This window comes from Pseudopodoces humilis, chromosome 8 (assembly GCF_049639895.1).
Source record: "Pseudopodoces humilis isolate 2021_Gansu_Grassland_sample_001 chromosome 8, ASM4963989v1, whole genome shotgun sequence".
In the NCBI taxonomy this organism is placed as follows: domain Eukaryota; kingdom Metazoa; phylum Chordata; class Aves; order Passeriformes; family Paridae; genus Pseudopodoces; species Pseudopodoces humilis.
The window spans coordinates 18,805,282-18,832,434 of record NC_142207.1 but is presented as its reverse complement, the minus strand read 5'-3'; the positions used below and the strand labels follow the sequence as shown (position 1 = coordinate 18,832,434).

Genomic DNA, 27,153 nt, shown 5'->3' with positions numbered 1-27,153 from the left:
GAATCTACACATTTGCTACTCTCCAGGAATTCAGTAACAAATTAAATTTGGGCTCTCTGTTACCTGCATATGGAGGGTGGCAGGGCACTTTCCATGATACTCAATACTAATGCTTATTAGTGCCATCAGTTTTACTTACACAATTACATCTTACTTCCCATGCTTTCAGGTCACTATACTCTTTCTGTGGAATGAAGTTTAAAAATGCTGGTTTAAATCTATCCAGGACTCCATTGCAAATATTCAGTTTCCAGGGTTTCAGTAGGAATACCTTAAATATTTCAGAGTGGGAAAGTCACTGTTAGTAGTTCAGTCATCTTCCTGCAGAAGGAGGAGAAATACAGTGGAAGCATAACATTGCTCTTACTGACAGAAGGGATTTGTGACATAGTCTAAGATCATGTGCTGTACCATGTATGAAATGAAGTAATGCTTTATGTGTATGCACTGGTATCCCACAGTGTATGCTTTTTATTTTTTTATTTCTTTATTAAATTTAGATGCTGAAATAAAATAATTAATCTGTAAGTGGGCCCAGTTCTTTGCTGTTTTGCACAGTTGTGAATAAGGAAGTAGAAAATTCTGAGTGTTCAGAAAACCTTCATTCCCTTCGCTGTCACTTTACAAAAATAAACTCGTAAAGAGATTGCAGCAGCTAAAGAACCAGTAATGAATAATAGATTCTTCTTTCCTCAGTCTCTAACATCTACATATAGTGAGCACATCAGTGCCTAAAAGACAATTTATGTTTCTCTTCTCTACATTGTAGCCTTCTTTTCATTAAGCCCTGGGAAATGTGGCAGCTTCTGCATTCTGCTGATGGAGTTCTCTCTCCGTCAGGCTGATTAGGCCTGACCTTCATTGGGTGGGATTTATAGTTGCCCTGTTAACACACATTCTCCTGGCAAGCTAGTGCATGGTGTTATTGACAGGGAATGCTAAATTATTTGTATCCTACTTTAAAATGGTGGTGACAAATAGTTCTGTCAGCAGCTTAAATTATACTTAAATCTTTGTGACTGTATTGTATTCTGCAATAACCTTTAACCAGGACCAACATATACAATACCACTACTACTACTAATATAATGCTTAGTATTTCTGTGGTGGTCATGTTTTTTTCACTCACTGATTTGTCCAAGCATTCTCTGTTTTAACTGATGTTCATAATGTCTTTCTTCCACAGCTGTGGTGATATTGACAATGGCTTATTAAGCTTTACCTCCTAGAAACAGATTTTGGTTGTACATGACAATGCTCTGAGCTGTGTTTGTTTGTTGGCTGTAGTTTAGCTTCCAGTCATTCAAAGTAATTTTTTATTCTCTGGTGTCTTCTGACTTACGTGAGATATGTTTTTTAATAGGTGTTAATTTGTCTTGTAAAACCAAACTTTCATTTTTATTGTTATTAGCTAAAGTTATGATTCAGCTTAGTTCCTATTTTGGAGGGATCATTTAGATTTTTCATCAGTAAAATCCAAATTAGAATTGAGCATTTGTTTTCCTTTTCCTCTGAAATACTTCCTGAGAGATATACAATTGTAGCATAAGGAATTATCGATGTGTATTTTGACTGAAGCTGATGGGGAAATTATATTTGTATGGCTACTGCATGCAATGTAAAATGTAAACCAGCTTACTTCTTATTTTTGTAGATACACAAGAAGTTTGTTTAGGTTCCATGCTCTGTCCCAGATTTGCTTTGTGCCCTTGTATATAAATAGCTTCATTTGTTTGCTGCTTTATTTCTCTCTCTAAAATGGAAGACTGTACCAGGGTATCAGGAGAACTATATAGAATATTCTCAATTGCCTTAATGCTGTTATTATTGGACTGAAACGCAAGCATGCTGCCTGTGGTATCAGTCTGCTAGTAGTATCTGAAATGATAGCCAGAACAGAAATTTGTTATATAAATTATGTATATTTCCATTCAATATTTGATACTAGTGAGATGTTTACAATGAACAAAGAGACAATTTATTTGCAGACATAGTGTGCCACTTGCGCTCTTTCCTTCACCTAGGATGGGTACGTGCCCTCCATATGTGGCTGATTCTTTGTGGCTTTAACCAGAACAGAGTGATCAAAGCTAGGCTTGTTAGTCTAAAAGGTGTGCAAATTGGTTCACCAAGCATTGCAAGTGTTAAGCATACATGCCAATTAAAAAAATGCTCTAGACAACAACTTCATATTTTTGGAAGTTGAATAGGTTGGGTACTTTGTTCTTAGCTAAAATTATAATTTCTTTCCTGTGAACATGGGTGCTGTTGGGAATCAGTCTGATTGAAACAGAGTACCAGTAAACTTGTTTCTCTGCTTTCAGAAACCTCTCAAGAAAATAATTTAATTTAACATGGTATTTTGCTTTGTACTAAGTTTCTTTTCCTTGAGCCATTTGGTTTTTTTATTAAAAGGCAGTCTATTTAAAAACTTGAAATGCACTCCTCTCTGCAAATGATGTAAGCATCATTAAGCCCCATTAAAATCATTCTGTTTAGAATAAGTCTTCAAAACAACTGAAAATGGAAGCAGAAGAGATACTGATTAGTGCACGATGCAGTGTTTGAATGTGTCTGTAAACCAATATATCCTATTGTGCTGGAAAAGCATGGTTTTAGTTGTGGATGATGTCCTCTGCTAGGTTTGAGGCCATTTGGAAGATGCCTGTGCTGTTAAACAAAAGCCTACCTCAGTCTCCTTGAAGAATAATAAATTACATCCACAAGCAGCAGGCAAATTGCCTGCTAGATTGCCTTGTGTCTGTGCTGATCCCTGACCATGTAGACAGTAAGAGCCTCACTGATTGTGCCTGGGCTGATTGCAGCTGAGTAGAGAATTGCTGTGCCACTGCTTGCTTTGATGTCTGCCTGCTTCTCCCTCCCAAACACATACAAGCTGCTTCTACCAAGCTTGAAAATGGCTATGCTAAAATTGGTCCAATAGGAGCTTGGTATGGGAATACTGTGTAGAATTTGTCCATCAAGAGATGGATTAGGGTATTCCCTCGGTGTCCTACATAAGTTTCCCCTCTTGTCAGTTACAAATGAGGACAAAATACGGAGAAACTGAGTAGGGCACTCTAATTCAGTTGTACTTCAGAGAAGAAATGTAAAGAAGGAATATCATAAGGACTGAAGGAAATGCAGAAGTGTGGTGAAGTCTGAAAACTTCACCCTTTTCTCTGGTTTAGTTTTATATGTGCAGAACGGAAGGGAGAGGAGCAGGTGGGTGTTTGGAAAGTGAAGGGAAGAAGAGTGGAAGAGAGTCCAGGCAGACATCAAGATATTTGTGTATGGACAATGTTTTGGAAGAAGGCTCCTATCACTCATGCTCTTGTGGTGTCAGGCCAGCCAGCTCCACATTGTGCTTGGCCTAAACCCAGTACAGAAATAGTGTAAGTGTCCAGCTCGCTATGAAAATCTGCTTTGGAAAATTTGTCTTAATGCCTGCATCAGTTTCCTTGGAAGCTCATGGTCTCAGACTTGAAGGTCTATACTATTTTCATGTCATGTATCTTGCTGATGTGGTACCTGATGGGATTTAGAAGCGGCTGGAATTTTTCACATGCTGCATCTCTCTGCACATTATGGTTTGCAGCAAACCATAGGGGTTCTGAGCAGGGCTAATACCAGTTTAGTCTTTCTTTTAAGTTTCATTATGTTGAAAATCAATGTAATTTTTGTAGTCAGATTTTTATATTTAGGTTTTTTCCCTCTTTTGTGTTTTCATCACTGCCACCAACCAAAAGAATGTAGAACCAAGTTGATCAGTGCTCATACAATGCAAGATATTGAAACACCACTGGCTTAAAGAGGTCAGATATTATTAGAATATGTTAGTGGTTCCTGTAGCAAATTAATGAGAGCACATAGAATAAGAATCACAAATAATTGCTGCTTAACCAGAACACCAATAAAGACTAAAGATGTCTGTGTAATGGTGAACAATATTTTGGTAGGTCAGACGAGTGCCAGGTTCCAGTGGTCACCTCCATAAAACAGAAGATGGGGACTGGGAATGGAGTGATGATGAAATGGATGAGAAGAGTGAAGAAGGCAAAGCTGCTATTTCTCAGGAAAAGGTATGTTCTGTTTGTGACATTTATACTCTGAAAGATGTTCTGACTTTATGTTAATTGTTAGTATTTATGGATCTTTGTTGCATAAAGCTGCATAGTTCATATCTCACTACATTTGTTTTCCAGTCACGAAGACTGAAAGAGGAGGAGAACACAGAGGTAAAAATGTCTTTATCAATTTTTCTTTTCTTCCAAGGATTTGAGTGAAGGGATTTCTTTTTCATGTCTGCTGTTAAAAATGTGAATTGAGGTGGGAGTATTGTTCTGCAGCCTTGTATGGCAAGTGCTTGTGAGGACAGAGCTGTATGCGATTGTACCTGTAACAGTGAACTTCAGCATACGATGGATAGGAATTTAAAAGCCACGTTATGTTTATGCCCAGGACAATTCATGAAGATAGGTAATTTGGCTGTTTTTAATGAAACTGTGTAACTAAGATCACACTAACTGCTGTCTGTAAGGGTAATGAAGGCTGCATTGGAGTAGCCAGCATATCTCCAAATATTTTTTTCTTCTTAGGATCTATATCATGACATGTAGCTTATAAATAAAGTATTTCCTTCAATACACAGTGAAGTAATAGTTCAGTACAGAAGCATATTAGATTAATTCAGAAGAATAAAATACTATATAGAATTTCATAGCCTTTATGCTAAGTGTGGGAAGCACTGTTGCTATAATCAATTGTTTAATAGGATTATGGTTTACAGACTAAATGGTCTTTAAAAATGTCTATTCCTCGGGTGGGTGACCCTTGCCACTTTACCTGCAATTTTAGATTCTCTGATTTTCATTGGTGTCAGAGAAATCTTCTAAAAGCCTAGCAGCTTGCTGCCAGATTTAGTTCTGTCAGCTCCTGTGATGACCCATGTCTCCATTGCAGACCTCATTTACACAGCTCTTCAGCATCTGAGATACTTTATGTAAGCTGGGTACAAAAAAAGGACTTTCACCACACAGTCTTTCTGTCTTAAATGTTCAGAGTTCTACTGCTTGTGACCCAGTTTATACAGGTAACTCACAATAAAAAAAGTTGCTTAGTTTATGAAAGAGGAAAAAAACCTCTACTTGAAGTCTTCTTCTTGCTTTTTGTTTCCCAAAATGCTCTAGAGGATGACTTGTGCAGTCATGCAACCAAGACTAATGCATCTTGTCACTGTTTGGGTTTTTGGGACCTCATTCCTGTATACTAGCATAACATGTCTATTGAAGATGCAGAAATAGTAGTAGCTTATATAAATGGAAGGAATTTAATTGAAGCAGAAAGAGTCCTGCTCTCATTTTAATATTTGTGAAAAATAATTATCTAAAAATTCAGTAATGTTTGCTGAAAATACACAGATAATAAAATATGGATCTTGTGTAACTTATTTAAAAGTAGCATTGATATGGAAAACTGTTAAAAAAACTGTCATATGAAATTTGTGATGCAAGTCTTTATTTTGGGAGGGCTTCTGAACCCTTTGTAACCTTTGAACAGGCTGTTCTGTGCCTGGTGACAATATGCCAAGTTGGGTATGAAATCATAGTAGGGTAGAGAAGCCTGGTGCTTTCTCTGTGTAGGATACACTTTTGCTTGAGACTTCATACAGATTTTTGTTGAGAGTTGGGAGGATATCACAGTGTGAGGGAGGAGTGATAATGTGAAAGTTATCAGTGTTCCTGATTTTTCTCTATGGAAGACATCTTCTGAGCTGTGATACCTGCTTTGATATGCTGCTCGTTCTTTGCATATGGGGAGATGTAAGACTTCCTTAACAACCAAAACTGTTACACAAAAATAATATGTAGTAGTTTGGAATTCTCACTGTGTGCATATTATTTAATAGGTAATTGTTGCATTGATGCAAGGTGGATTATAAGCTCCTACACTCAGTGCTTTAATGCAGGCCTTATTTATTTCTTGTTTTTCTGTAATTGAAATATGGGAGTTTTACTGGTATCAGCTATATTATAGGCTGACGTGTACTGAAAGTGTTTAAAGGGTTTCTGAGTTAGAGAATGTGTTAAATATTCTGTGCTAACTTCAAACTGTTAGCATGGGACGTTTTCTAAAAATTTTTTCTTTCTTTGGCATCCTTTACAAGACTTTTTGCTTTTTTCTCTAATAGTCTCAGCCTGCTGTTAGTGAGGAATACAGTAAAGTTCCTTGTGCAGTGAATCTTGTCTTAAGATTAAGGTAAGAGATCCTTCTATTTATTTTTCTGTATTATCTTGATCTCCCTCGTTACTTTCATAATATTAACATAAAATCAGTGCTGAAGTCTATAATCTCCCAGTATGACCAGTATGAATAGTGTTTCTGTGACTAATTGCTGTCTTTTAATTGCTTACTGAAATAGTGTACAATGAAAAGCAGAATATGAATGTGTCTTCAGGCTAAGCATACCCTTCATTAAGTATTTTCTTTCTTTTTTTTTCCTTATAATGCAGAATCACAGTGAGAAGTTTTTAATGAGTTTCTTCCACACTTCAGCAGTCAGCCTCTGACAGAAATAAACCATAGCTGTATTCAAGTTGCCTACTCAAAATGTTTTTCACTGGCAAGTTTGATCAGCCACTGTGGAGAAGAGATGGGTATTTTAGAAAATAGATACAAATATGTTGTCTGACTTAAATTTTTACTTAGTTGAAATGAGTCAGATTATCTTTAATTAAAATCAGTTTATAACTAAGATTTGAATTGCTTAATTATGCAGTCTATTTCTTGGATAAAACTATTTTTTCATGCAAAACTTTGATAGCTTTTAATGTGTATGTTAGCTTTTTTATGTTTTTTTCTCAAAAAACTTATTACCACTCATTTTAAAACTTGCTTACATCCACTCTGTCTTGACAGGATATGTGTGTGAGATTGTAAATTCCTAATTATTGCTATGGAGAAAAGTAAAATGTTACAAATTTTATGCTAAAAAAAAAAAAAGATAAGAAATCAGAAATAATTAGAAAATTACAACCAATATGTTAGAAACAAATAGTAGATTTGTGCATAACAAATAGCTTTAAAACAGTAACATCAAAAATTGTTAGTGTCCTGGTTCCAGCTGTTTGTAATCAGAAAAACCAATTACACAAAATGAGTGCCAACTTTCAAAATCTATTTTCTTCCCTTTTCTTTGACTACTTCTCTAGTGACAGCTGCAGAAAAATTGCGTGTCTGCTAAAGGTTGTGTACAAAAGAGAGGATTAATGATTTTTATTGTGAAGATAGGAAAGACTTAGAGATTATTTGGAATCATTTTAGTTGTCCAATTTACATAACTTCCCAGTTATGCTATCAATATTCTTTTTCATCTCTCTGCTGGCAGGTAGATGAAACCATTTACAAACAGACCAATTTGTACTGCTATGTGGATGTACCAATGAGGTGCTTTGGATATCTATAAATTATCATGAAACCCAGAGAGTTATTAGCTTCTTACCCAGTTATTTGCAGTATTGGCATATTAAGAGGGCAAACATTTTAGACATTCAAGTATAGTGAAACATCAGGGATTATGCTTTTAGTTTTCTGCAGCTTTTAAGCCATAAGTGAAGGAGGACTGATCCTGGGAGAGTTGAGTTTCCAATCTCTTACTTGCACAACGAACTTCTGTTCTTTTTAAGAATTCTCTTGAATTTGTGGCTGGAAAATGTTCCTTCTCCCTACCTTCCCTAAAAGCAAGTCTGTATTTAGGAGGTTAATTTCTTAAATTTATGAACATACAAGTGGTTATTGGTAGAGGAGGAAGAAACAAGAACTTCTGTTTTAGGAATCAGAAAGTTTCTCTTAAACAGAAAAAAACAGTCTTGAAATGCAGAGATGCTCTGGAGCCTGGGGACACTGTTGGCAGTGTCTTGAATAAACCAAAAATCTGATGTATAATTTTGCAGAGTTTTGTTAATTTAACTGTCCTACTTTTGAGGGAAAAATGCTCTATGGGGCAGACCTCTGTCCCAGGTGAGCTCTGGCTGTGTACTGTCTCAGTGGTAGGAGGTGGGTATATACTTATGAATCTTTGCACAGGCTTTGCTTCTGCTGGAAGTCTGAGCATGTGAGTAGGGTCAGAACTAGGACATGAGCAGTGTGTTTGTGTTTGTTTGTGTATGTGTGTTGTGTGTGTGTTTGGGGGGAGTGTAGGGGTGTGGGCTGCACTAAGTAACACACTTTTGTTTTGGCTGGCACTTTGCAAAGGGCTGATTTGACCATGAGGGCTACAAGCTGCCTGTATCTCTGCCCAGCAGTGTAGATTCAGAGGTAGAATTTAGAATTTTTTTATATTTGCTAATTTAAAGGCAAGAGTTATTTTGCATACGGAACATTCACCAAAGCTCAGGCAGCCACTGGCTGACTACAGATATTGTCTTCAGCAAGGTACCTTTGGTAGCATTTGAGTTGTGCTTCCTGTTCACCATTGACCCTCTTCAGTGTCGAGACTTTATCGTGGAAGTTGATGCAAACATTTAGAGCTTTTTGAGCAGGAACAACTTAGCATGAGGCTGGGGAGTGTGGACCATAAGGTTTAAAGAGTAGTTCTGGGGATTTGGGACAGGGCAAAGGGTAAGGAGATGGGCAGCCTTAAAAAGGAACAAGAGATGAGGGGAGGGGGTAGGCAGGAAGAAAGTGCTCCTCTGCTTTATTCTTTTTTCTTCTTTTACAATGAGGCTACACTATTACTGCCCATCACATTTTAGATGATAGCTTGAATTTTTTTTCCATAGCAGTATGTTCCAGAAAAAGGTTAGTAGTACCCATAAAAATTAAAAATTACTTTCACAAAGGAGGACTTCTGGCAGAAGAATCAATGCATTTAAGAAATTCTTTACCTGGATGGTCAGGTTGTTTTTTCCCAGTCAGAGCAGGGTGAGATTCATTTTGTAATTCAGTAGGGTGTACTAAATTAACACCATCCTCTGTTTACTGCAAATGCCTTGTTGTGGATCAGAAGCACAACTCACGGTCTGAAATAATCTTTATAGAATCCCATGGTATTCTTTATACAAGTGGTGGTATTTAACTCCCTTACTCAAATTGAAAACCATCCAGACTAACTGATTTCTGTCCTTAACTTGTAGTCAATACCTTTCTGTTTTCATAGTTTTCCCAGTGCAAACTAACTTGTCAAAAAAATCTCTGCTGTCAGGGTTGCTTCATTGGCTGGATACAGCAATTTCCAGTTTATTTTCTACCTTTTGCAGTATTGTGTCTTGGAGTACATTGCCCCAAAAAGGAAAGTATCAGCAGTCTGTTTTAGGTGATTCCATGCAAAGCTCTTAAAAGGCTCTAGTATTAAATGCTTAATACAGGCCATTAGTGTTTTAAAGCTCGAGTGTAGTTAAGAGACTGTGCTTGAATCTTACAGTGAACTGAGAATACTGGTTCTCACTGGCTGGATCTGTACCACGGTGTGTAACTCTGACCCAGCCTGAGCAACTGTCACATTGAAATGCCAGTGCTTCTGTATCCTCACTCTCAAGAGGAAGTGGTATTTGAGAGTAAGAAGGAATGAGATCTGTAATCCAATTCCTTTCCAGTAAGGCTGTGAACACCGCGTGTCTCAGCAGCGGACCCTGGCAGGAACTCCACAAAGAGGGGCCAAATGCAATTGTCTGTGATTTAGTCCTCCAACAGGACTGTTCACAGCACCAGGGAAAGGAAGCGGGGAGGAATTACCACCCTGAATTTGAAATTTCCAATCTAACCACCCAGCTGCTGCAGTCACAGATTTAGGAAGGTCACTGTTAGATGGTTTGACTGCTTGGATTAATAACACAGATATTTCATGTTAAATTAGGGGACTTGTTAATGGTTAATAGTTAAGAATTGCAAATTATCTGAAGCAATCTAAGATGGTTAAATTAGCTCTTATGACAGGAAGATAATTTATTGACGGTAATTTGGAATGTCCCAGGACCTAATTTAATACTGTTCCTGCACACTAGATGAATTAAGCCTTTGGAAGAATAAAAGGGAAATGGAAATATTTTACTGGCAAATGGGATATTTCTGTTATTGCATATTTTAAATAAAGTGTAGAGAAAATGCTAAGGCAGAATTGCCTGTAATTGTCACTCTATAATTTACATTAACTGTTTTTGTGTGTATATAATAGAAAAACATTTCTTCTGCTAATGTAGCTGGATGCTGTGGCATTTGATGAGTTCTGAGAAATATACCTTCTGGGGATCTGGACAGACACAAGTCCAAGGAGTAGCTGGCAGCAGGTGGTTGCCTGTTGGGCGCTGCAGCAGCAGAGTTGTTAGGACTTGAGTCAAATGTGATTTCCTGTGTGCACCAGGACGCAGACAATGAAGTATCACTCACTAGTCCGAGCACAAGCTCTAGTGCTGATCTTCCTGCTTTTATGTTGGTCTATTTATTTGACCTCTTCCTTACAAAATTAATTACATGTTAAATCATAAGAAAAATGTACTTGTCTGGAGGTACCTAGTAGAGCTACTCCTGTGTTGGTTAATACTTAAGTTTGAAGCTCACATTTATAGGAATAAAACCCTAAGAACTATGAACAAGCGAGCCCTTTTCTGGCTAGGGGCAGAATGAGTTTGATAATTCATTTAGTACCATAAATCAAAGTTCTCAATTCTCATTCTGTTTAAAATATATTTATAGGTTTCTTTCGGTATGTTAAGCAAAAACTTCCATCATTTCAATCTCTTTTGTAAGTGCGGCTGGTTTATATCTTTCACCAAGAATAGGTATTTCTCAACATTTTTGCTATTAGAGTGGCTTCTGTTATCAAGTGTATTTAATGACAAAATCCACAAATACATTCCCAGCTGTGGAGTAGATTCACAACTGTAAAGTAACAGAACATCTCTATGGTCTGGGAATTGACACAATTACAAACATCATAACCAAAACCATTTGTAGGATTCTTGAAATAAATGTACTTGTGGTTACAGCATTGAGCTTTATTTGGCCACCACCTCTAAGGGTTTGTCCTGGGAATCAGGGAGGTGTGGGGAGATGGTTACTGAACTGAATTTATTTTCACAGCATGGAGATTTCATTTAAATACCCTGTATAACCATGATTAAATTATTACTAAAATCAGTAAGCAGGAACTCTTGATTAAACTGTTGATTTTAATCTTGCTTTTTCTTTTTACATCTATTATTTCCTTCAAAGCTTGCTCTTTAAAATGGTAAATTATGTATTTCTTATTCACTACTTAAGGATGTTTTTATGCCTTTCTGTAATTTATTGAAAATAAATTAAAAATTGAAAGATTTACTTTAATTATGACCTCGATAATCCTGTATGCAATTGCTCTATCTTCACTCATTTAGAAATGGTATTTTTTTATCAAAACAATATAAAAGTTATAATTATTGAGTCAAGGAATCAATACATTTTTTCTGCTTATTAAATGTAAGTTATCAAGAAGATTTGCATGTCTAAATATTTAGATGGAAGGGAATTAGGCTTTTAACCTGCACAGCTGAGGTTGTAAATTATGCAGGCGGTTGCATCTGGGGATGTTGCTGATACTGAAAATTTAAAGTCACTAGAGTTTTTTTATTCCATTCTGCCTTTTTTTTTTTTTTTGGTACTATTTGCAAAAGAAAGATAAAGAGGAGGAATGAAAAATAACAATGAAGGCTTCTTTATGTTAAAGGAAACAATTTAAAGCTTGAATCAATCTCAGTGTTAAAAGTCATTTTATTTGTATTATTAATGGCATGTACTTGTCAAGTGTAATAGGGTTTGCATTTTGATAGTTCAAAATTCAATTCTAATTAGATATTTTTCTAATACTTTTAAAATGTTTCTTTTACCTTGAGAGACCACACTCTTCTATCTTCACCCATCTGCTCTAGAGATGCATGTGAATGTGGTGGTGTAGTACATTGAGCAGGGCTGAAACCATTTGAAATACTTTCGTCTGTTCCCACTTAGTGGTGTGGTTCTCTGTCTTTCCACTGGTAGGGGTGTTCTGGGACTGTATTGGGTCACTGTAAAGCAGTCAGGTTTTGGTTGGTTTGTGACTTCTGATACCTTTGAGGGGAAGGCAGAATTTTAATGGAACTAATTTTATTTATTTTGTTTTGCTCCATATTTGTCAATGCTCTAGTGGGGCCAGAGAGTGGCCACAAGAGGTGCACTGGGACACAGCTGTGACAAGAAGTTAACATAGGAGCAGACTTTGCTGGTGAAACTGGTTTACTGTGAAGAGAAAGTCTGGCAGGATAAACAGATGAAAACTTTGAAGGTTTTAAACCAAAATTTAGACTTTTTTCCATGCTTCCCACTCTTTGATAAGCTAGTCAGGATCCATGACTTTTAGATGGATGAGATACAGATTGTAATTTTTTTGGTGGTTCAGATGTCTTTCTGGTTTACCTAAAAGTCTCCTTCTGTTTGACAGTAATATACTGACATGTGATCAGGACTGTAAAACTCAGAGTCAGTGGCATTAAAAAGGTGCACACTTCCAGGGAGTTTTGGATTCAACAAAACTTTCTTTGATTTGGATAAAGTCAAAAGCTTCTCTGTGCCTTCCCCTCAAAGCCTGTTTTGTGCATGGAGAAATGACAAGGTTCTATTAAAAACCTCCATGTACCTGTAGAACTTGAAAGTCTTTTATCTTGATTTGATAAATAAAATTATTTTTCTAGAGCTCTATTCTGAAACACCCCCAGCCTCCTGGCAATGATTGGCCTTTCACACTTTTTGATTTAAGAAACTGAAATTTTGCTTCAAGCATTGTGGCTATTTTTCAACACTGTACTTGAAGAATTTTTCAGTGGAATAACAGGTAATAATTCCTCTTCTTGTGCACCAGGCATGCAGAAGCATACAAAGCATGGTTTTGTGTGCTTAATTGCTAAGTTGCTCTGGTACTTCTTGTCTTTTAGAGAGATGGTGTATCACTTCAGTCATGCAGCTAATACCGGTTTGACTTTCTTAAAGTGTTCACGGATCAATAATATTTGGTATCAAGACATACAGAGATCTTTCAGAGATACACTCAGAGTGGATAAGTTAAATTATAGACAAATCCAGAAAGGCAGCTATAACCACAATGTGTGGTAATGTTTAACAAAGTGATCAAATTATGTGCATGTTGTCCTCTCTGTTATTGAAACGCTCTCTGAATACTTCCAGGTGATTGTTTTATAACATTACTGACATTCTCTGTACTTACTTCAAGTTCTTCCTAGAAAAAAGTCTGTTTTAGATCACTCTGGTTTCTACCAAGCATTAAGATTTTACCACATTAATAAATTCTAAGTATAATTGTGTATGCCCTTCCTTGTATTTCAAGCACTTGTTAAAAACTGATGCTTTTCAGAAGTTGAGTCTTTACCACTGCTCTTAAAGAAAAACTTCTGTGCTACTTCAGAGTAATTTCAGAGGAAAAAAATTATGATCAATATTGCCATCTCTGCTGCAAAAATCCTGATAGCTCTTTGCCAAAGTTATTCCCACTGCTGATGTATGAGAGCAGGTAGGAAGTGTGAACTTGAAAAAAGATGATGCAAGTGAATACTGCTTTTCACTGCCTGTGCAGTGAAATGAGTCACTGATAACTGAGGCAAAAAATATTGTTTCAGAATTTGCAGCTTGACTTAGCTGGAAATGAACATAGCAAGTCAAAAAATTGAAGGGCTTTTAATGTTCTTCTGATTTAGCTTCTGGTATCAGCAACTGCAGAAAGAGAGAAGTGGCATATTTGGATGTAGATATATTTAAAATGTCTCTAGTTCTAACACTTCTTTGTCACAATATGTAGACTTGAGGCTGTAAACCAGTGTATTGAGAGAAAGGACTTAATATATATTATGTCACTTCTAAAATGTATCAGTTTTGTCGTGTTTCTTCTGTCACACATTTTCTAAGTTTCACTATCATATCCCATCCATTTCTACTAGACTCAAAGCACTCTAGTTTCTTTTGAGTCTTAAGCAATTTGGACCTATCAGCTCTGGATAGAAGTGTTGTAAAGACCTCTCCTGCGGGGGGAGCTGTCAGCTGCCCTGGAGCCTTGGACAGTGTTCGTAGCTGATCTGATAACAATTCCCTTGGTGGCTGATTTTTTTTAATGTACACTTGCCTTTTCTGTATGGTAAGTGGCATAGAGACAGTAAATCTTTAACTGGTAACTGCTGCTGTCTCATTCCAACAGCTTAACAGCCAAATGACAGTGTCTCATTTTGGCATTGCCTGTTTTCCACTCTTGAAAGCATCATTTGGCTGTGCTTTGCTTTTAGTGTTGTTGCTTACCTCTTGATGTGTACTGATTAGCAAGTCTTTGCATCATCTGAGGGATCTGCTCTTTGCCCAAGATCATGTGATGATTAAGTAAATAGTAGTGGCATTTTTTTGTGAATTAAACAGTTGAGTCCTATAACTTGATCATGAAACATCATCTAAACGTATTTCCTTTTTTCAGTAATATATATAGAGGGAGCTAAGTTGTAAACTCGTGGAGTTTTTCTAGAACCACTGATGTAAATGGTAAGGTTTTAATGAACTTCAAATAACTGTTTATTTTGGGACCACTTTTTATTAACACAGAGAGATTTTAGACCCATTCTTCTTGGTGGCAATCTGGAGGCAGAAAAGAATTCTTACATCTCTTTTGCTCTTACCAAAAGTTAGCAGCAATGCCTTTTTGTTTCATTTAGAATCTCCACAGTGCTGAACAGGCATGATCTGTTCTTGATAGTATGGTAATTTGTAATGGAGGAGTCTGAGTATTGATTAGTAAATGACAACTGAGCATGAAAGTGGTAGAAAGAAAGGACTTTGCATAAGCATGTGGCGAATCCTCAGGAGGCTAATGCTTCTTTACAAATGCTCGGTTCTGTTGTGTTTATACGATCCCATAGGAGTCTTCAAGTTCTGATTCACAAAATTACATTAATAAAAAGATTTCTTAATTCCTGCTTTGGTTCATCTGTGTGCATAGTATAATGACTTCAGAAATCAAGAAAGTGGGGGCAGGAACAGGAAAAAAGTGAACTGTGATTTCTGTTGAGGTAGCAGAGGGCTTTCACTTGCTCTGCCCTAGATTAATAGCTAAATTCCACAGCTGAAACTTAAGAAAATTATGAGGCAGGGAACATAAATGCATAGAAGATTGAGACCTGGCTAAGCCTCGAATATGGAATGAATGAATATCTTTACTTGTTTATTCCAAGATTTTACTCCCTCATCTTCTTCATAATATTGAAAGTAAAGTGTCAGTCTGTATTTCATGGTTGTGTGTATATTACCTATGTTCTGTAAAAAAAGTTGAAGTTTTAATTAATCAAAACTGAGATAAGAAAGTTTCTTTGAATTATGATGACTACAGATCATGAGTACAGGTATTTAATACTTAAAATTCTGCCGTTAATAAAAAATACAACACCACTGAAATAAGCTAACAGTATGAAAACAAGGCTACATATGCTACATGGGGGATGGTGTTTATCGTGGGCTTTCTGCCTTAAGCATGTGGAAGAGAAAAATGGGTGACATGTTACTGAGAGAATGCAGATGACCTTTTGAAATTTGAGTGACATTTGGTGACACCAAACATTTGTCTCTCCAGCATTTTTTCTGGCAAGAAAAGAAATGCAATTAAAATTTGTTTTAAACGAACCTGCAAACCCCATTCTTCTGTGCTTTTTTTCCCCCTCAGTTATATTTCTTGCATTATATGCACTTGCCCCAGAGATGTGTAATGAAAATTGGATGAGTACAGCTCTAGGATATACAACCCACCTATCACTCTGATTAGTCCACTTCATTTTGATGTGAACTTCTGTTTTCTCTGCAGTATAAACAAGCAAGTAATTTGAACTCTTCTGTGGTTTTAATTACAGCAACAACTGCAGCAAGGTACTGCAAATGCCAGGCTGTTCAGCCTTGCTTCTTAGGCTATGCTGTCTTGTTTTTTCCATTTAACTTTGCCTCCATGGTAGTTCCAATGCAGTTCAAATTTTAGATGGTAGGAACATCTGTGGGGCTGAAATTTTGTACAAGTGAGATAATTGTGATTTGTCTTTTTATTTTTAAATTTCTTTTTTTTTTTTTTTTACTTTTTAGTGTATTTTTTTTGTTGAAGCACACTGACTTAGACTTGGTCAGTGTCATTAGTCCCTGATGGTGAGGAAGCTTCTGTCCCAGTGGGAATAGGGCTTCTTAGCAGCAAGAGGAGGGGAAAAGCTGACTGGTGAAGGGTGCCACGTGGCACCATTGTTACGGTGTTTTTCATAATAAAGCTTCTAAAGTTTTGGTTAAAGCTGAGCTTATTTCTGGTTCTAAAAAAGAATATGTATTCTGCATTCTGCTGTTGTCTCTTCCAGTCATGAATCAGCTGTGGTGGTTACCATTCTGTCAGTACCTGCATTCTTGGATGCTTAGCTCCCTACATCAGTCCTTGGAAACCACATGTGATGATTGAGTAGCTGAAATCTGAAAATTAGGCAAGCAAAGGAGAGACAAAATGTGGATGTTCTTACACATGCACACGCACTTCTTTTGGCTTACCTTGTTTGAGAATTTTTTCTTACATTGGGAAGGAAGAATACACAGTTACTTAGCTATGGTAGGATGCATCTCATCCAGGAATACAGACTCTCTGAGAGCTGTATGGAAGATGCTGAAGCTTGTGTGAAGTAGAAGCTGATGTTTTAGATAACTCTGCATAAGAAATGTTGGATGAATTTGTGAGGGTAAAAAAGGTAGCAAAAATGAAATAAAATCTACTGCTTGACACATCATCAAAGTATGCCAGCATGATTTAGTCCTAAAGTTTAATTCCAAGACATCTTATTTTCTTGAATTGCACTTACACGACAGACATTCTGCTTTTAAGGACTAAAGAAATAATGACATTTGATGTCTCTAATTTACAGTTGTATCATTACACAAACAATTTTCTATTTTAATTCAACAATGCACATCTTTTGTCAATCATGTGGAACAGAGATAATTGACTGTAGCAGGAATTACACTATCATTAGGTAATTATTTGAAAGCTTTGTCCTTAAATGCAAATGCCTGAAATCTCTCTCATGTCTTATGATTTTGTCAGTAGAACCATATCAATCTGAACAGCTGCATAATTTGTTTATTCTCTAATCCTGATTTTGGTCAATATTAGCATTGTTTTGCAAATAACTTCCTTCAAAACAAAGTATCTTTCTTTTATATGCTAATGACAAGATTGCCAAAGTTTGTTGGTGGGGGACTAAGTGGGTAGCCCTTGTGCTTTTTCTGTTTCCTTGAGGAAGCGTTATTCTGTTGAAAATCAGATCTAGCAATCTTGGTGTGCACATCAAGTGGTTCGGATGAAAATAAAAAAATAATGAAGAGTTGCAGAACATACTTTCACAAAGTGGGAAGTTTTAGATTCTGAAATTACTTTGCCAGAAAGATGGCTGCCAAAATGTCTTAGCATGGTGTGCTTTGGCATCATCCTTATTCAAAACATTTGGAATTCTTCCTGTTGGAGATGAGTGCATAGTGAGAATCAATTTTCAATGAATTAAAATGCACAAAAATACTTAAAATTTACTACTTTTAAAAAGAGATGAGGGATGGGCTGGTTTTATCCATGGTAATCAAGGTATATTAGTCTGTAATGGCATAGTGCTAGAAGCACTATGAGATGGTAAAAAGGTCTGAGTTGGCATTTTAAAATAGAAATAACTTTTTCACAAATGCATTTGAGAAAATAGGAACCATTAAGAAATGATGAAGAAGATAAAATTATTAATCACAAAGATACTAAATGCCTTTCTTTCAATCCTATTTCTGTATAGCAGAAATAAAGTCTGTGTGCTGCTGCATGATAAGAGTGTAAATGGATGTAAGTAAGAAAAAGGAACTAATGAAATGCTGCATGGAAACTCTGCCTACAAATAAATCAACAAATCCAAACAGTTGTCACCAGGGGAACTAGCAAACTAATTTGTAGTTACAGTGGCATTTACTAGAACCAGAGAAGTGTCTAAAGGCTGGAAAAGAGCATGAGGAGCTTTTAGGGGAAAGCTCAAGTGCATCTTCTATTTGGTGGATTATATAATGGAATACATAATTTATTGAAATCAATAAATGTCTGGAAGGTAATGGAACAATAAGCAAAAGCACTTACAGGCTCCTAGCAAATTAATCTTGCCAAACTTCCATTGTTTTGCTTTCCTGAATAGTTGTATACCATTATAGAGAAAGCAGCAGTGTCTTAAGTTCAGAATAGTTCAGAGTGTAGCAATTCTCAACAGCAAAGTTGGATTGCTGAATACGTATCAACCTTCAGTGAATTTTCAGCTTGACTAAAATAAACTGATTTGACTCCTTAACTATTTATTTGGGATAGTTTGGAATTTGGAGACAAAGTAACATACACCCCATGTGCATCCTGCTGGAGGAAAGAGTCTGTATCAGGAGCAACTCCTCTTTCACACAGCTGTGAAAAACTGGTAATTTTTATGAGAGTTCATAATTACTTAGTGCCTTTTTACATGGTAGATGTTCTACTTATGGGAGGTCTGTGGAAAGATATAATTGGAGAAAATGTATTAGATTTCTTGGTCATAGAATCAGAATGGTTTGGGTTGCAAGGGACCTCGAAGATCACCTAGTTCCTAACTCTTGGTTTACCTCTGCAAAGGTGTGGAAGTTTTTATTGGTTTGATTTGTTTCTTCCAAAGTGTTGGCAGGAAATGAGCATTTGAGTTACATCACACATTCAGTCAGAACATTTCTTATTTAAGAATAATTCTAAAATTCTGTGCATTTTCCTTTTTTTTGGAAAGAAATTTTTTGTCCAAAGGAAACCTGGAGATGGGTCATAAGTTGATAGCTTGCTTTCTATCATTTTTTGGTGTTGTTTGTTTTAACAGAAAGACATCCACGTTTTTCTAGGAGACAGAGAAAAGGGGGAACAACTGAGTTCACACTAACTCTCTGTTGAATAAAAATAGTGCAATATTCCATATAATAGCGGCAGACTTCTACAGCAGAAGTAAATGAGCCTTGTAAATCTGTACCTGGCTAGCTTCATTGCCTGCAGCTTTGTGTTAGTGATCTTAAACTCCTGTAGTTCTTTATTTAGAGTAGAATTTTGGGAACCTGAAACTCCTTCAGCTTTGAAACATTTAGTTGATTCAGTAAAGGAGTACTTTTCATTTTAAGCACTGCATGTGGCATACTCATTTTTCAAGGTTTGATTTCTTCTTGTTGTATGTGTTGCCAATCATTCTGGGTTTTGTGTTTCTGCATGTTGCTGGTTTTGGCTCTGTAATATTCTTAGAAGTATTTAGCAAGCAATAATAGCTGTATGTCACCGCTGAATATGCCTGCCTATTGGATTTAGTTTTCCCACAGCACGACTTCATGGCCTGGTATGAAATATGAGCTTGCATACAGTTTCCTTGCTGAGGGGAAGAATAATGAACTGCAAAACACATTCTGTTGCTATTAGCATTTCAAGTGGATTGAGCTATTCATTAGAAAAAGACCGGGCTATAACAATTAGGTTCCTCCCTGTGCTCAGTTGACTTGTCATTTCCAAAAACGTGATGGACGTCTCTTTTGCAGAGGCTAATGTTTTGTTGATGGAAGAAATTATTAACTAAACCTGAAGCTGTAAACATGTATGGAATGGGGGTTTGGGGCACAGTATAAGGCTGTAAAGGAATTCTTTAACATTGATATTAACTCCCTTATGACTGTGTCACACACTGAACTGGTTAAAACACTCTTTGTGGCAAGCAGGAAGACAGTAAACCTTGGGATTTAATATTTTACTGCTCATTTTATGTGTAGGTGGAACCTCACTGCTGAGACAAGGATGGTCAGTGAAAGAAGTTACTCATTTTGAAACACTTTTACAAATACTGCATTACTACTACTTTTCAGCATGTAATATTTGCTGGATACTTTGTCTCTTAAACATCTTTGTATAAATGTGATCTCAGATGGGGAGCTTTTAAGTCCAAGTGAATCTTCTGTTTGTGGAGGATAAGGTATCTGACTCAAACAGTATTGAACAATTAGAGTCAATATGGCAGTGTCTTTTGAAGATGTAAAGGAAAATATATATCAGAGGAATTTATTTTAAAGGACTTTATCCTTTATGTTACTGAATGCATTTTCAACTTAAGCATATTTTTCTGCTAGTTTTCCCAAAATACAGCCATGAAAATGCAACAGAGTCTTTCCAGTCTGGGTGCTTTGGGAAAGCAGTATTTTCAAGGAAATACATGCAACAAAATAGTGGTTGTCAATGCCAGAGGTATTCTTTGGGTGTAGGAAGTGAATAGTTGTTCTGTTCTTCATTACATTTTAATGTATGCACTGACTTTTTCAGGAACTCCAGGAAAGAACTTAATGACATACGGTTTGAGTTTACTCCAGGCAGAGGTAAGGTTCCTGCAACTGAATTATTCTCTTACTGCTTAAAAAGGCATTTCAGAAATGGATTACTGCTTATGGTTAATGCAGACTGCCTCTCTGGAATGTTTCCTACTGTGTAGAGCTTTATATTAAACCTTAGTGGAGTAAGAATTGCAAATGTATGTAAATTCTAGTGGCAAGGTTGCATAATATATATATTGGAGGACTTTATTCACATGATACTTTTATCAATTTCATATCTTATTGAAATGATCTATATGGTATATAAGATCTTGCCTAGCAATATTTCCATTTTCACATTTGGAAAACATTGTAGGAAATAGAATATAGTAGCCATAAAAATGTATGTGGTGATGGTAATAATTTTTAAGTTTCTTTCCCTTTTATAATAAAAGAAAGTCTATTAACGAGTATAAAACGCACACCATTTTTCAAGTGCTATCTTCAGCTGAAAGTTGAGCTGTATCTCTAACTTTGGTATTATCACCAGAAAGAAATTCTGGTATTGAAACTTTAAACTCTGCTGCAGTTACATGTAGAACTGTAGGCTTTCCAGTGGCAGAGCTGTAAGAACTTGTACAGTTGCCTTAGTTTGAAGAAAACCAAGTATTACTGGGATGAAATGCACAGAAGGCTAATATTTTGAGTAAGAAGGTATCATCCCGTTAAACTGCAACCCTTTGAACTATGAACCTATTTTATATTCCTTAGAAGTCAGTATTCACTTTATTTAGATTAGCCTTCAAGGAGCTTTCACCTAAAAATAAATCCAGATTGGAAGAGGAGTCTCTTTCACAGTAAATCATAGTTTCTTTCATGTGCAGTAGTTCTGTACATGGGTATATTCTGTGTTGTCTACCTTCTTTTCCGGTTGATTTTGACAATAAGCAAAAACAAAAGAGGCCTGTTACTTAACTGGGCACAGAACATCTGTTTTCCAAAAGAACTACTTGGGAAGCAGTTACTTAAGCCATTTGAAAATTCCTGCTTGGACAAAAATGAGAGGACAGACCAGGATTGTTCCTATAGTCAGTCACTGAGGCAGCCAGAAGGCAGCCGTGCTTCTCATCTCCAGAAACTGCAGGCTCAGCTACCTTGCTTTTTACCTGTGTTTCTTGAGGAAATGATAAAACTTTGTGTAACTGCCTCAAAGCATGAGCTCCATTAGGGGGGTTGGTGATGGGGCCACAGTACAGTTGAAGGCCACATTACTTAGCTGGAATTTAGGCTTGTTCCTGCTGTTCTTGCCTACTTACATCTAAGCCTTCAAATGTCTTTATCCAGGGCAAGTACTAGTCACAGGGACTTAGGAAATAACCCACTCAGGTACAGCTGTTAATAGAAAATCCATCCAAAGCTTTGAATTTCCTAAGTCACAATACTTAAAAGCTATTTAAAACCTAGATCTCAAAATAATGACTGTTCATGTAAGTCCTTTACCCCACTTGTAACAAACAAGAAAGCCTATTCACCATGTCTGTCTAGATATGCAGAACAATGGAGGGCATAAAGAAAACAGTGAAAACCACACTAAAGCATTGTTTATTTTCTTGCTTGGGAAGATACTGAACTTGTAAAATGTGTATGAGGATGTCATTAGATAACAGAGGAGAAGTGCTGGTGGCCAGGAGAGGTCTGTAGGGGGTTTGCAATGGATCAAGTCATTACTTTATGCAATTTGCTGTGCAGAAGCTGATAAGATAATTATCATTTTTCCTCCTAATTAAAGATAATTTTGAATTCAATCCTGTCTCCATGGGTGTTTTGGAACTAAAATATATTTTTTGTTAAATTGCATTGGATGACTGATACTTTTTGTTGTTTTTGTGGGCTCTCACACTTACTCCTTTCACCTTTTGGACAGACACAGCAGATGGCGTTTCTCAGGAGCTGTTCTCTGCAGGCCTGGTTGATGGCCATGATGTAGTTATAGGTAAATTACATTTTTGTTTGCAATTATGCTCTTGTGACAAGTTTGTGTTAAATGGATGTGAAAAAATGTTTTCTCTGATGCTGGTTTTCAGAAAATCTTCTTTGTCCTAATTTTGCTTTCATGTATGCATAGTTCAATCAACAAGGCAATTTTGATACAAGTCCAGTGATTGCTTTTGGAAGTCAGATCTCTTCAGTGGTTTGAGAAGGGTGATATAATATAGTTCACCTGAAGGATTATTGACATTTTATGTGACTGAGCATTTTTGTGATAACTTAATTTTTTTTTGTTTAACAATGAAATGATTTATCTGTAGGATATTGCAGAGTGTGCTTTGGCAGCTCTGAAGTTAGTAAGTCTGTTTGGGTTCATAGAAGGAAGAACAAAACAGTGTTCAGGACCTATGGAAATTGCATCTAGTGGTCTTATTTCTGTAATAATTAAAAAAAACCAAATCATCTGAAGTGTTTTCTGGTGGCTGAAAGATGCTTCTTTATTCTTCTATTCCATGCTTAGTAATGGTTTTTGTTTTTTTTCTTTTACTTGAAATTCAGTACCTTATAAAGATTACTAATTTGGAAGTGCTTAGTTATCTGCATCTTCTTCCTTTCTTCTGGATGCTCAAGACCAGCAGATGTATAGTCACCAAAATCAGAGGGTGACAGTAAATGCTAGATGAGGGAGAACTGAATTGAGGAATAAACCAAGTCAATTTTTGTGTTGTGGTCAAAAAAAGTCTTATCAATAGGTTAAGATTTCCTTACCAAACTCCTCAGTGGTATCGAGAGTGTTTTACAACTTCAGAAAGTCATTTCTTGCCTGGAAGATAATTTAAAATACATTCATTACATTTGTAGTTAAACTCCTTCCGAGAGAAGCCTGTACTTTTTGCTTTTGGATGATCAGAATACAGATTAATTTTAGCTGATCTAAGAACTAAAATTCCTATCTGATCTTTTACCTTTATTTCTAAAGAAAAAGTATTTTAGGAAGGCTTGCAGATGGTACAAGCTGTAGGCACTCTTAAAGTCACTTCTACTGCATGGTTATTTTAAGGGCACAGGAAAGAGGAGTTGCTTGGCCTTGGTTTGTTGTCATATTAACATCCAGTATGAAAAATGTCATTACCATACTACTGATAATATTTTTGGTAGAATTCTCATTTAGAAAAAAAGATTTTTTTTTTTAACTGACTAACAAAAGAATTGTTATTTGTTGGCTATCTCACCTGTCTGGGCAGTCAGGTGTTACTCTGAGTCACAGCTGGGGATGCTGCAGTGCAAGTCCTGCTGGGACCCAGTGAGAAATCTTCCCATCTTCATTTTCCCTTTGCTGCAGAGTTCTCTTTCAATGCAAAGTGTCAATACTTCTGTGAAAATGGAAGCATGAATGGGATTTGTTACCATCTTGCAAGGGATATGATTGGGAAAAGGCAAATTAAAATACATGTCTCTCATGTGACAAATTCCCATCCCATAGTGATAGCACTTTGGTCCTTGATAGCACATATATCTATTTCTATATGAAAGAACATTTTCCCTAGCAGGCTTGGTTAGAGGCACTGTCTGGTTAGTGATAAAAGTTTACTTCCTATCTTAGTCCATGTTTTGAATTGCATCAGACTTAGATTTTTAGGGTTACGATGGCTCCTTCTGTATTTTCATGTTTTAACTTTTATTGTGGTACTAAAAAAATCTAAGGAAATAAGATTTGTGTATAATGAAATGAATCAACTTATATTTATTTATTTTCAGTAATTTATATTTAGTTTATATTAATCGTTATTTAGTTTATATGGTGGGTTTTTATGATGTAATTTAACTCAAGCTCCATAGGCACAAATTCTTGAGTGAATTTGTGTAATCTTGAGTCTGCTTGACCTGTGAAGTTTTCAAATATGTTTGGACATTGTCACCTTCCTAGAAAATTACTTCAGATTTCATATTTTGCTGAAAGAAGAGTTCTGCAAAATGTGATTTTGCTTTTAATTAAGTAAAAATTTAAATTTGCACTTTGTTAGAATATTTCACTGTAACAGTGCAATCTTAAGTGTTTCAATTTAAAGCCAGAGGTCATATAAGAGAGCAGATGGTGCTTAAAATGTAAATCTGCTTACAAAACTAATTTTATGTGTAAAATTACATTAGCACCTTGTTCACTCAAAATTAAAAGATTTATAATCTTCCTATCTAGGAAGAAAGGAATAGTATAGAAAAGCTTGGTTAACCGTCTTCTCCAGAAGAACTGGTTCCATTAGTTTCCAGATTGAAAGCAGGTGATAAATTACCTTTCATTTTTTAGCTGAAGCAGGCAGAAATTCAGCCTCTGTAACCTGAACCCTGAATAAAAACAAGATTCTGAGATAGTTTAATGAAAGTTGTTCCTGTAGATTCTTTTCTTGGATGTTGAAACATGTAGAGACTTGGACAATAGAGGAAGGTGAAAATACCAGTTTTTATATTGAATTCAACAATTTATTGGCATAATGGCTGATCTTGTGAAAGGACATTTAAATAGGAGTTAGCAAAAGCTGTTGTGGAAAGTATGGCCATGGCATGTGTGAACTGAAGTCGTTTGTGTATAGAATTTAACAGTTGACACCTTAAATTCTACAGAATTTGCTTCTAAACATTAATATGCTTCACCTTTTGAGTCTTGCTGGATTTGCTTCACTTAACACAGCCTTCCCAGAAATATTGACTTTGTGATGTACCTTAAGTTCAGCTACTTGTTCTGCAGAAAAGGAAAAATCTCAGCTTATGTGTTTGGTTTTGGCTCTGATGGGCTGGTTTATTTTCCTTTAGCTTTGTTTCACAGAAGGTCCCTACATAATGGAAATCATCACTGAGAATTGGTTTAAAAGCAGACTAGAGTTGGTGTTTGCAGAGGGGAGTGAGCTTTGGAGCCAGTGGTATCTTGCTGATGAGGTATTTTATGCAATACTGAAATATCAATGTTAAATCAGATCTGGAATATTTTCAAAATTCCTTTTGAGATAATGTGTCTCTGTATGCAGTACATGTATATTAGCTGGTAAATGTTCATTAGGTAATGTTTCATTATATTTTTTTGTTTGTAATGTTATATTAAATTTTTGATACCATAAAGAAAATTCAAATCATATCAAAGTCAATTCTGTTGAAAATCACATAGTTGCAGTCCTACTCCACTGGTATATACAATGTGCACAAAATTACAATGAAGCCTTAGATGATAGTTAATTTTATGGACCGTTTGCTTAAATTTCAGAACCTGGAGATGTATTTACAGTTATTAAATTGCATTTTATACATAACCACCATCTCCCTCCCTTCCTGAATACTGCTTAAATAAAAGCCATGATGTCCATACCATCAAGAAAAATGCAATTGCCCTCTACTATATGAATGTACCTTTTTAAAGATGTTTTTGTCAGAAAAGTATCTCTGAATATGTTGAGCCATGGAAGATACACCTTCACTTTTAAATACATGTGACATAAACTACTGCTGAAAAGTCTTTGATGTTGGAGATATCCGCTTAGTAACCAGAGGAAAAGCTTTTAGTCAGTTAAAAAAAAAAATAAAGCTTCCTGCTGATAGGCCTAATGTGTTTAGAAGAAACACCTGAAAACCCAAGAGATCATAATTTTTAATGTGGTCATACATTGAAAGTAGCAAGCTTTTTCATCAACATCTTGAATATTTTCTTAGAGGTGTGAGTACAATAGATGCCATACTAGTGTGATACAATTACTCTGGTAAGCAAACAAAACTTAAATTGGAATCTAAATTTACAAAGAAAGCCCAGCATGGCTGTGGATAGGTTATTGGCCATGAGTTCAGAGAATATTTATCTGACCAAATCCAGAATAACATTATTTCAAGGGTTGTTAATCAGGAAGAAATATATCTAACATAGTATAGCAACAAAATATAGTTACCAATTAATCACAGTATTAAAGCATTTGAAATTGAAACAGCTGACTGTCTTACAGTATGATGTTTGCTGATGCTGATGGTACTTTCATACTGATGTGGAATGATGAAAAAGCACCAGCCCAGTTTGTTAGTACACTTGGCTTATGGTGGCACTGATAATCCACATTCCTAGAAAAGCCATAGACTTACACAGTAAATGTCCTTTTGCTTTCCTAGGTTTTGCTCTGCATTTGCTTATACCTAGTTTTACTTTGTCTTGTTAGGTTAATCATCTTTGAAACTGAATGAAGTGATGACTGTTGTTCAAGTAATTCCAACTCATCTTACTGCAGTTAGGAAATGAGATAGAACTGCATGAGTGGAAAACATGCTGCATATATTTTTGTGCTCAAAGAGCAGTATGGGTGGGTAACTGGAATAGCACTACCATTTGAAGGCACCTTAAGTTTGTCATTTAATATCAGTAATGTTCTGTGGGGCACTGATTTTTGTAATATTTAGAAAATTTTTTACAAGTTTTGTTTTCTTTCTCATGGCTCAAACAGGGTGAAAAAATTGAAATTTTAGTTAAATTAAACAGTTTTATTTATTCCAAAGCTCAGTGTACCCATAAACTTTGAACTAATAAGAAAATACCTTTATAGATTCTTACCAGTTAATTTCAGCTAAACTAGATAGACTAAATACTTTGTGTTTACTTTTAATATATTATCCAGAAAGAAACATAGATTTAATGAAAACCTGACTGTATTTTATGGCATTTTATAGAAATGTATGTGTATTCCATATGTGTATGTACCTCAGCATCTCTTTAGCAAGATATGCAAATGCATTACAAGTAGAAGAATATTTCTAAAATCCCTG

At 36.0% G+C, this 27,153-nt stretch overlaps 1 protein-coding gene across 4 annotated transcripts in view; it reads left to right on the top strand.

Annotated features, from left to right (window-relative positions):
- The window catches only part of STK39 (serine/threonine kinase 39), an 85,860-nt gene that overhangs the window by 42,841 nt on the left and 15,866 nt on the right, over positions 1-27,153 (top strand). For all 4 annotated transcript variants that reach the window (XM_088058816.1, XM_014249236.2, XM_088058815.1 and 1 more), the window contains exons 11-15: positions 3,960-4,082; positions 4,206-4,238; positions 6,191-6,258; positions 20,390-20,442; positions 22,301-22,369. In XM_088058816.1, the coding sequence (XP_087914942.1) occupies positions 3,960-4,082; positions 4,206-4,238; positions 6,191-6,258; positions 20,390-20,442; positions 22,301-22,369 (346 nt within the window). The remainder of the gene's footprint in view (positions 1-3,959; positions 4,083-4,205; positions 4,239-6,190; positions 6,259-20,389; positions 20,443-22,300; positions 22,370-27,153) is intronic.